The sequence below is a fragment of the Phyllobates terribilis genome, unplaced genomic scaffold, assembly GCF_046119375.1.
Source record: "Phyllobates terribilis strain yellow unplaced genomic scaffold, ASM4611937v1 Scaffold_7__3_contigs__length_470593459, whole genome shotgun sequence".
NCBI classification, from domain to species: domain Eukaryota; kingdom Metazoa; phylum Chordata; class Amphibia; order Anura; family Dendrobatidae; genus Phyllobates; species Phyllobates terribilis.
The window spans coordinates 135,923,124-135,935,297 of NW_027362767.1; the positions used below are offsets into that span (position 1 = coordinate 135,923,124).

General features: G+C 45.8%; 1 protein-coding gene across 1 annotated transcript in view; it reads right to left on the bottom strand.

Annotated features, from left to right (window-relative positions):
* Positions 1–9,492, bottom strand: part of KCNN3 (potassium calcium-activated channel subfamily N member 3) — a 154,583-nt gene extending 145,091 nt beyond the window's left edge. Inside the window, exons 1-2 of the mRNA XM_073639236.1 lie at positions 9,374–9,492; positions 8,400–9,235 (exon numbers count right to left, since the gene is read on the bottom strand). Of these exons, the coding sequence (XP_073495337.1) occupies positions 8,400–9,164 (765 nt within the window). The 5' untranslated portion in view covers positions 9,165–9,235; positions 9,374–9,492. The remainder of the gene's footprint in view (positions 1–8,399; positions 9,236–9,373) is intronic.
* Positions 9,493–12,174: the final 2,682 nt, after the last annotated feature.

Consider the following 12,174-nt stretch of genomic DNA (forward strand, 5'->3'; position numbering starts at 1 on the left):
CACCCATCCAATTTCGGAGTGAAATCTCAGAATGCTGCGTTTTTTTTCTCATGACGAATACAGCTGAGAAAAAATACGCAGATCTGCACTGCCTCATTGAATAATATTGGTCCGAGTGAAATCTGATTTTTTTCTCTCGCACTGCATTTGTCCGATTTACACACTAGTGTGAGCGAGCCCTTAGGGTTAACCTTAATTTGATGATATGGATTAGAAAGAGTGCAATGAAAGCACTGAAGGAAAGTATGCAAAGAGGCAGAAATTGAATAAATTCCTGTATCACAGTGCCATAATACACAGTCAGCACCACACCTGCATCATGGTAAAATACTAACCCAACTGTGAAGTGCCTAGTACTGCCCCTGACAACTGAGCTAGGGGCAATCACTCTCCCTCACATTCGTACCCTCCCACAACTACTCTACCTCATGCCTGCCCCATCCCACAACTACTGTCCCTCATGCCTGCAGCATCTCGTCACTATTGTCCCTCATGCCTGCACCATCCCGTCACTACTGTCCCTCATGCCTGCACCATCCCGTCACTACTGTCCCTCATGCCTGCACCATCCCGTCACTACTGTAGCTCACGCCTGCACCATCCCGACACTACTGTCCTTCACGCCCATACTATCCCACCACTACTGTCCCTCGCGGCTGTACCATCCCACCACTACTGTCCCTCACGCCCATACTATCGCACCACTACTGTCCATCATGCCCACACCATGCAACGACTACTTCCCTCATGCCCCCGCACCATCCCGCCACTACTGTTCCTCACGCCCGTACCATCCCGCAAGTACTGTCACTCCCGTCAGCACCGTCTTGCTACTACTGTCCCTCATGCCCGTACCATCCCGCAACTACTGTACTTCACGGCAGCACTGCCTTGCCACTACTATCCCTCATGCCTTCACCATACCGTCACTACTGTCCCTCACGCCCATACTATCCCACCACTACTGTCTATCATGCCCACACCGTCACTACTGTCCCTCACGCTCGTACCATCCCACCACTACTGTTCCACACGCCCGTACAATCCCGCAAGTAGTGTCCCTCCCGCCAGACCCATCTTGCTACTACTGTCCCTCACGCCCATACCATCTCGCGACTATTTTCCCTCACATCTGTACCAACCAGCCACTACTGTCTTTCATATTCGCACCATCCCGCCACTACTGTCCCTTATGCCTGCACCATCCCGCCACTACTGTCCCTCACACCTGTACCATCCCGCCACTACTGTCCCTCATGCCCCCACCATCCTGCAAATACTGTCCCTCCCGCCAGCACCGTCTTGATACTACTGTCCCTTACGCCCATACCATCCCACAACTACTTTCCCTCACATCCGTACCATCCCGCCACTACTGTCCCTCATTCCCACACCATCCCTCGACTACTGTCCCTCACGCTCGTAGCATCCCGTCACTACTGTCCCTCATGCCCATACAATCCCGCAAGTACTGTCCCTCCCGCCAGACCCATCTTGCTACTACTGTTTCTCACGCCCATATCATCCCGCGACTACTTTCCCTCACATCTGTACCATCCCGCCATTACTGTCCCTCATACCCGCACCATCCCGCCAATACTGTCCCTCACGCCCATACCATCCCGCCACTACTGTCCCTCATGCCCGCACCATCCTGCAAATACTGTCCCTCCCGCCAGCACCATCTTGATACTACTGTCCCTCACGCCCATACCATCCCACAACTACTTTCCCTCACATCCATACCATCCCGCCACTACTGTCCCTCATTCCCACACCATCCCTCGACTACTATCCCTCACGCTCGTACCATCCCGCCACTACTGTCCCTCATTCCTGCACCATGCCGCCACTACTGTCCCTCATGCCTGCACCATCCCGCTACTGTCTCTCACGCTCATATCATCCCACCGCTACTGTCCCTCATGCCCGCACCATCCCGCGACTACTGTCCCTCACGCTCGTACTATCCCACCGCTACTGTCACTTAAGGCCGGACCATCCCTTGACCACTGTCCCTCACATTCGCACCATCCCACCGCTACTATCCCTCATAACTGCACCATCCCACGACTACTGTTTCTCAGGCTTTTACCATTCCACCACTACTGTCCCTCATGTCCGCACCATCCCGCGACTACTGTCTCTCACGCTCGTACCATCCCACCACTACTGTCCCTCATGACGGCACCATCACGCGACTACTGTCCCTCACGCCCACACCGTCCTAAAACTACTGTTCTCTACGCAGGTGAAATCTCAGAGATATTTTTTAATCAGGGCTAAAACTTCTCTAGTTCTCTGGTGACATCTCACTGTCTCCCCCTGCTGGTTTGCTTTTTATACACAATCGGATATCACTATGTGTTTTATTGTGGAATGCAGATATATAATGCTCAGTTCTCCCTGGTCTAATGGTTTAATACTCAGCACTGTGTAATATTCATAAGTATACAGTGTATATACAGAATTGGGCTGTGCAAATGTTTTAGGCAAGTGTGGAAAAATTCTGTAAATTAAGCAGGGCTGTGAAGTCGGTAAGCCAAACCTCCCACTCTGACTCCTCAATTTCCCTGACTCCCGACTCCACGACTCCGACTCCACAGCCCGGCCTCACTACTGAGCGTGTACATAAAGTGCAGCACAGATTCATATCAACTAAAAGCCGAGATCCTTAGATCAGGAACAGAACGGACATTTATAGGACATTTCATAACTTTCCCAAATTCTTATGAAAACATTTACATCTCATCCTGCATTGTACTAATGAACCCAATTTATTGTAGATTTTAGGAGTCGGAGTTGGTCCATTTTATACCAACTCCGATTCCACCAAAATGGACACCACCTCCAACGACTCTGACTCCACATCCCTTAAATTAAGAATGCATTTAAAAATAGCAGTGCTATAGTTTATTTTTATCAATTACCAAAAAGCAAAGTGATTGAACAAAAGAGAAATCTAAATCGGATCAATATTGGCCTTTATCCATTCTTTTAGGGATACTTGTACAGTGAGGGGTTTTGTAGAATTATAGTCAGGCGTATTAGTGACCAATTATACCAAACAGGTGATAATGATTATAATTTTCATTAACTGAAACAGCTGTGCAGGAGGCTAAAAACAGAGTGAGGAACAGACAAACTCTACTACAACGGTGAGTTTGTGGAAGACTGTTTCTTGTTACAGGTCATGCACCATAGAAAAACTGAGTGCAGCAAAAAGGTAGTTATACTGCATCAGCAAGGTGTCTCACAGGCAAAGATTTCATAGCATATTGGGGTTTTCAGATGTGCTTTTCAAGTGCTTTTGGAGAAGCACCAGAAAATGGACAACATTTAGGACCATAGATGTCCTGGTCGGTCAAGGAAACTTAGTGCAGAAGATGAAAGCATGTCAGTTCACTTCGATATCGGAAGATGTCCAGCAGTGCCATCAGCTCAGAACTGGCAGCAGCCAGTGAACCCAACGACACCCATCCACTATTTGGAGAAGTCTGGTCAGAAGTTGTCTTCATGGAACAATTGTGGATACAAACCAAACATTCACATGGAAATTTGATTTTTCTTGCTCATTCACTTAACATTTTTGTTAACTGATAAAAATAAATTCTTCACATTTCTATTTTTGAAAGCTTCTTACTTTATAGCATTTTTTTCCACACCTTCCTAAATCTTTTCCAGAGTGCTGCATATAAATACTGAAATACTCAGCACTGGGTAATATATATTAGTGTATTACTTTATTCGGTTACTCGTTGAATAATGGATGCGTTAACCCCTCGCTGCCTCACTAATGTCACTTTTGCAGTAATACCTCACTAATTTTTCTATAAGAAGCAACTTTTTAACGAGCTGGAAAGTCTCGGAGTGGAAAGTATCGATTTCCTTCTGCAGCGGATGGAGATATTACCATATCCATAAAGGTGGGTTATAAAACCACCATCCTCCGGAGTCCAGAGAGACCGGCCTCTGCATCATCTCCTCTTGGGGTGCGTCCTGGTGACGCTCCTACACCTCCCTCTGCTACAATATGGGATTCAGGAGTAAGAAGAGGCGTCTGACTCTCTATATAGATAGCCTATGTCTTTACATGGTGTATATGGCCACTGCTGCACTCTGTATAGATAGCCGGTGCCTTTACATGGTGTATATGGCCACTGCTGCACTCTGTATAGATAGCTTGTGCCTTTACATGGTGTATATGGCCACTGCTGCACTCTGTATAGATAGCCGGTGCCTTTACATGGTGTATATGGCCACTGCTGCACTCTGTATAGATAGCCTGTGCCTTTACATGGTGTATATGGCCACTGCTGCACTCTGTATAGATAGCCTGTGCCTTTACATGGTGTATATGGCCACTGCTGCACTCTGTATAGATAGCCGGTGCCTTTACATGGTGTATATGGCCACTGCTGCACTCTGTATAGATAGCCTGTGCCTTTACATGGTGTATATGGCCACTGCTGCACTCTGTATAGATAGCCGGTGCCTTTACATGGTGTATATGGCCACTGCTGCACTCTGTATAGATAGCCTGTGCCTTTACATGGTGTATATGGCCACTGCTGCACTCTGTATAGATAGCTTGTGCCTTTACATGGTGTATATGACCACTGCTGCACTCTGTATAGATAGCCTGTGCCTTTACATGGTGTATATGGCCACTGCTGCACTCTGTATAGATAGCCTGTGCCTTTACATGGTGTATATGGCCACTGCTGCACTCTGTATAGATAGCCGGTGCCTTTACATGGTGTATATGGCCACTGCTGCACTTTGTATAGATAGCCTGTGCCTTTACATGGTGTATATGGCCACTGCTGCACTCTGTATAGATAGCCGGTGCCTTTACATGGTGTATATGGCCACTGCTGCACTCTGTATAGATAGCCGGTGCCTTTACATGGTGTATATGGCCACTGCTGCACTCTGTATAGATAGCCGATGCCTTTACATGGTGTATATGGCCACTGCTGCACTCTGTATAGATAGCCTGTGCCTTTACATGGTGTATATGGCCACTGCTGCACTCTGTATAGATAGCCTGTGCCTTTACATGGTGTATATGGCCACTGCTGCACTCTGTATAGATAGCCGGTGCCTTTACATGGTGTATATGGCCACTGCTGCATTCTGTATAGATAGCCGGTGCCTTTACATGGTGTATATGGCCACTGCTGCACTCTGTATAGATAGCCGGTGCCTTTACATGGTGTATATGGCCACTGCTGCACTCTGTATAGATAGCCGGTGCCTTTACATGGTGTATATGGCCACTGCTGCACTCTGTATAGATAGCTTGTGCCTTTACATGGTGTATATGGCCACTGCTGCACTCTGTATAGATAGCCGGTGCCTTTACATGGTGTATATGGCCACTGCTGCACTCTGTATAGATAGCCGGTGCCTTTACATGGTGTATATGGCCACTGCTGCACTCTGTATAGATAGCCTGTGCCTTTACATGGTGTATATGGCCACTGCTGCACTCTGTATAGATAGCCGGTGCCTTTACATGGTGTATATGGCCACTGCTGCACTCTGTGTAGATAGCCTGTGCCTTTACATGGTGTATATGGCCACTGCTGCACTCTGTATAGATAGCCGGTGCCTTTACATGGTGTATATGGCCACTGCTGCACTCTGTATAGATAGCCTGTGCCTTTACATGGTGTATATGGCCACTGCTGCACTCTGTATAGATAGCTTGTGCCTTTACATGGTGTATATGACCACTGCTGCACTCTGTATAGATAGCCTGTGCCTTTACATGGTGTATATGGCCACTGCTGCACTCTGTATAGATAGCCTGTGCCTTGACTTGGTGTATATGGCCACTGCTGCACTCTGTATAGATAGCCTGTGCCTTGACTTGGTGTATATGGCCACTGCTGCACTCTGTATAGATAGCTTGTGCCTTTACATAGTGTATAAGGCCACTGCTGCACTCTGTATAGATAGCCTGTGCCTTGACTTGGTGTATATGGCCACTGCTGCACTCTGTATAGATAGCTTGTGCCTTTACATAGTGTATAAGGCCACTGCCATAGCCTCAGCTTGTTTAAAGCCATCACCCAGCATGGGAAGCCCCCCGAGGCTCCAGATCTCTGCCCCCTCCTGCATTACAAACTGGTGTCTGACAGCAGCAGATGTCTCACATTAGACAGATGCAGTTACAAGCTTCAACAGCTGAAATGGCACCAGCACCTCTCCCCTACCATCCCTCTATACCCTCAGTGCCCCGTCCATCATCCCGCCACAATTAGCCTCCACTGTGCCCTGCAGACCTGGCTGTCAGTTAACTATTTACACCCCATACTCCATAGCTATAAAAATTGGGAAATGAACAACCCTGCAACCTGCAGGCAGTAAAATCATTACAGTCTAGGTAGCATGACCATTCATGACACAGGGAAAGCTGGGTTATGCTGCCTGTGTGTGGCTAATTGTCATGATCAGTCTGATTACATGACTCAGCGGGGTTGCACATCAATAAAGAACGCAGAGACCTGCAAAAATCAGTGTAGGACACATTCACTATGGTTTACACTTCATGACAACGGGGAAAGCTGGGTGAAGACCACTGTGTATATTGATCATTATTGGTATTTTTTATGACTCTTTGCAGGGGATCAATTGACTTCTGCATCAGTGAAGAATGCAGCTAGTTAATTCTGAACGCATTTATAATGGTTTAAAATTGAGGATACTGGAAAAGCTGGGTGACAACCCCTGTGTGACTACTGTCAGACTAGAATTTTCATTATTGGCAGGTTTATATATGACTCTTGGCAGTGGATCTCTTGACTCTCGCATTCGTAAAGGAAGCAGGTAGCGGTGAGAATTAGAGCATAATACATTTATCATGTACCATTGAAGACACTGGGAAAGTTGGGTGATGCCCCTTATGTGTATACTGTCAGATTTGCATTATTGGTAGGTTTACATGTTACGTTGTTAGTTTAGCAATGGATCACTTGACTCACGCGTCGATGAACAACATAGCTAGTTAGTGTGAGACACATTAATGATGGTTTACTTTTGAGGATACTGGGAAAGCTGAGTGATGCCTCCTATGTCTATACTGTCAGACTGATGTGATGACTGTGATGATTGTGGTTTACATGACGCAGTGGTCAGTCACTTGAACGGTGTGCAGATTTAAGAACGCAGCTGGCTACCAAAATTAATGTGGGACACATTCATCATTATTAACTATTAATGACACTGGGAAAGCTGAATGATCGGCCCTATGTGCATACTGTCAGGCTGGGATTATCATTATTGGTAGGCTTATACATGACTCGTCACCGTGGACCACTCTGCTAGCGCCTTGATAAAGAACGGAGCTAGTAAGTCGCATTAATCATGGCTTGCCATGAGGACACTGGGAAAGCTGGGTGATACCCCCTGTCTGTATACTGTCAGACTGGCGATCCTGATGATTATTATTATCAGTAGGACATGTTTATGCGTAACTCTTCCAGGAAGATAACTCGGCCGGTTCTTTGATGAAGAACACAGCTTGTGGAACACAAATGATCATGGTTTGCCACTGAGGACACTGGGAAAGCTGGGTGACCACCACTATCAGTACTGCTTATCAGTCATCCCCCCCCCTCAAACACGGGTGTTGGGTACCCAGGCCTCTCCCTAGTTGTAGCATTGCAAGGACCATATGGGTATAGGATGACCTGATGTTCCCCCACCTTCCCATTAACCCCATTTCCTTAATTTTGCTCCCTCTACTCGATGAAATCTTAAGATTTACTCGGCAGATGGTGCTGAGGGCTGCGACTTAGAAGAAGCTTCTCCTCCTGACTGCAGATGGGGAGGGAGAGCTCATTGTACATTCTGCCTGCTTCCTGGGAACAAGTGGGGAATGCTCCTATGAGAAGTCCCTTATCCCACCCCCACCTCCGTTCTGATCTCTCCTGCTTCATCCCTTATGCTTCATCATAGGGCATCTTATTCCCAGTGCAAATCCCAGACATTCACCTCATGTAGCTGCCTACATGACACCTGTAGCCATTTTTCTCCCAGCATCCTCTACATTTCTGCATATAAGATGTGTATGACTATGTATGTGAGCCTCTTCAAGTCTGCGACTGTATTGGAATCTGTGGGTGATGAGACGATTACTCTCCCCATAACCCGAGGATCGTAAGCGAGCAGTCAGCCTGTGAAGTGTCAGACCCGTTAACTCCTTCAGAGCCAGAGACACCTTGGTCCTGGAGGAGTAGTCGTCTGGCCGGGGATGAGCCACCGTAATGGTACCTATGTACCAAGCTAAGTAAGGTGCCATATTGTGTCAATGTGAGAAGACCCTGCACCATGTAACCCGCTCAAACACCCAAACCCAAGTGTCTTCTCCGCAGAGGTGTTGATCCTACCTTTTCGTACAAACCCCATGACAGTTCTGTCTCAATGACCATGACAACTATTCCAAACATCCCGAATATCAGCGCGTAGTCACTAAGCCTCTTCCGTTTCTCGAAAAGTGCCCTCCTGTGTCCCAATTTGTATCCAATATTTTGATGCTTCCTCTTGTTGGGTTTGGGGTAGTGGGTGGTGGAGGAATTATTGCCTGAGTGTTGGTGGTTCTGCGTGGCATTGGGATGGTGGTGCAGATTCTGGGTGGAGTGGTGCTCATCCTTGGAAGAGATGACTATCTCGGGAGCGTTGCTGGAGTTGAAGATCTGAAGAGGTTGGCTCTCGGGCTCCGAGTCTATCAGGTTCCTTCTGGAGGCACTTAGTCGGCTAAGGGGTTTCATCACCCCCCCTGTGTATTTACAAGAGCTCATGGCTATTTCGGTGAATGGGTTGCTGTCCCTTCTGTGGACGAGAGGACTGGCTTGTCTGTGCTTGCATCCTCCGCCAGCCCCACTTGTAGACGCTGAAGTTGGAGAGTGTCCAACCAAGTGGTCACTTAAATTGAGCTGGCTGCCCTGCCTGGAGGAAGAAGGGTGGTGGAGGACGGTTGAGTTGTTGGAAGGAGGTGCCCTGAAAGCTGACGGAGAGGGCGAGTGCAACAGGCTGTGATGGTAGCTCTGGCTCTGCAGCTGGTTTACAGAGTCCCCCGATAACGGGCAGTGACACTTGGGTTCTTCATCCATGTCGCCAACCCCTGAATCATGAAGGTGCCCAGAGGTGTCCATGATGGTGGTGGTGTGGATGTGATGATGAGATGCCTTCAGCCCCCCAATCCTGACACTCTGTGTGCAATATCCTACAGGGAAAGAGAGGAGGGGGATAGGGAAATAGATTAAATGCAAAAGCCAAATGTACAATGCCCTCCTCTCCCTCCCGAGCCTCCCAAAGATGCCAATGCCATGAAATCCTCAGGTGTTACTTTGGCAGCTCTTACATGTCATTGTATGGTAGGTGCTGGGGACTCGGAGCTGAGATCCTGCCTGTCTTCTCTCTCTATAGCTAGCTCTGTCTCCCTTAGCAAGCCAAGCCCATCTCTTGGCAGGCAGCTCCTATTGGCTTTCTGGCAGCTGTGACACATTGATCCAGCCCTACACCATTGCTTTAACCTCCTCAGAGCTACAGAGGTGCCCAGGTGAAGCACCACCGCCATGGTCCTGGCATCCATTCTTGCACCCTCAGCCCATGTCCCTGCGCCTCCCTCTGTGTCCATTGCTCCTCACATTAATGATCACTGGAGCCTTGCATTATAGGGGGGCTGGCACACAAGGGGTTAACCCTAGCACACAACCTATAGCATGCAATTCACTATTCGATTGCATGCTCTTCTGTCCCAGGCAATGGGTTAGCTATGCCATGGCTGCGGGCACGTCATCAGACACAGCATCATGTATTGTCACCATTCTATAAATCAGAGTCTCACTACTTTAGCTAGACATAGTGCCATGAAACACCAAAATATGAGCAAGTGACATAATAATGTGTGAAGCAAAGCTAAACTATGAGGCACAGACCCTCTTAGTATTGTTTTTAAATATTCTGCATGCCTCGTGCCTCTGACACCTCACAGGCTGTCTTTCCAAGATTATTATATATGGCCACTGATCATCATGTCTTGTATTGTGCCAGCGGCTCGGCCATGAACCCGAAGCCCCTAGTTCCTCAGTTTCTCGAAGGTGGTAAAGTTTGCGTTCTCTGGCTTGGTATTTTTTTTTACAGGGACTGTTGCTATGGACACTGCTGGGAATTTTTCTTTTACATGTTATTAAGGGGGAGGGAAAGTCACATCTATATTTGTCAGATAGGTGGCATTTCCCCCGTGTGCCCTGTCACTTTCCGGTAATTAATCCAGCTGGGAGGAAATCTGACACTGGACTAATGTCACTGAGGGAACTGCAAACCCCATAATGCACTCAGGTCACAGCAAGGTGAAGAGCATCCAGAAAAAGTGAATCTAACTTATGGAATGTATCATAGAGAATTTAAAAGCTATAATACTGCCCCTATGTACACGAATATAACTACTATAATACTGCTCCTTATGTACAAGGGTATAACTACTATAATACTGCTCCCTATGTACAAGAATATAACTACTATAATACTGCCCCCTATGTACAAGAATATAACTACTATAATACTGCCCCTATGTAAAAGAATATAACTACTATAATACTGCCCCCTATGTACAAGAATATAACTACTATAATACTGCCCCCTATGTACAAGAATATAACTGCTATAATACTGCCCCCTATGTACAAGAATATAACTACTATAATACTGCCCCTATGTACACGAATATAACTACTATAATACTGCTCCTTATGTACAAGGGTATAACTACTATAACACTGCTCCTATGTACAAGAATATAACTACTATAATACTGCTCCTATATTCAAGAATATAACTACTATAATACTGCTCCCTATGTACAAGAATATAACTACTATAATACTGCCCCTATGTACACGAATATAACTACTATAATACTGCTCCTTATGTACAAGGGTATAACTACTATAACACTGCTCCTATGTACAAGAATATAACTACTATAATACTGCTCCTATATTCAAGAATATAACTACTATAATACTGCTCCCTATGTACAAGAATATAACTACTATAATACTGCCCCCTATGTACAAGAATATAACTACTATAATACTGCCACCTGTATACAAGAATATAACTACTATAATACTGCCCCTATGTACAAGAATATAACTAGTATAATACTGCCCCCTATGTACAAGAATATAACTACTATAATACTGCCCCCTATGTACAAGAATATAACTACTATAATACTGCCCCTATGTAAAGGAATATAACTACTATAATACTGCCCCCTATGTACAAGAATAAAACTACTATAATACTGCCCCCTATGTACAAGAATATAACTGCTATAATACTGCCCCCTATGTACAAGAATATAACTACTATAATACTGCCACTATGTACAAGAATATAACTACTATAATACAACCCCTTATGCACAAGGGTATAACTACTATAATACTGCTCCTATGTACAAGAATATAACTACTATAATACTGCTGCTATGTACAAGAATATAACTACTATAATACTGCCACCTGTATACAAGAATATAACTACTATAATACTGCCCCCTATGTACAAGAATATAACTAGTATAATACTGCCCCCTATGTACAAGAATATAACTACTATAATACTGCCCCTATGTACAAGGGTATAACTACTATGCTACTGCTCCTATGTACCAGAATATAACTACTATAATACTGCCACTATGCAGAAGAATATAACTACTATGATACTGCTCCTATGTACCAGAATATAACTACTGTAATACTGCTCCTATATACAAGAATATAACTACAATACTGCTCCTATCTACAAGAATATAACTTACTATAATACTGCCGCTTATGTACAAAAATCACTACTACAATAACTCCCGGCATCTACAGCAGGAGCAACGCTGATAACTCTGCTTCAGGACCATTGGTGACATCACGATCATGTGACCGGTCATGTGACTGTGATGTCGCCACAGGTCCTGTTCTCTGTGGGAGTCAAAATAACTGAAGAGGAGATGGACTGGTGGTAAGTCCTCTATTGTGTGTGTGTCTGTCTTTGCATCTATCTGTGTGTGTGTGTGACTTTGTGTGTGGTTGAGCCTAGAATGTATGGGCTCCTGGAAGGTATATATTAGTGAGAATATCAGAATGTATGCACTCC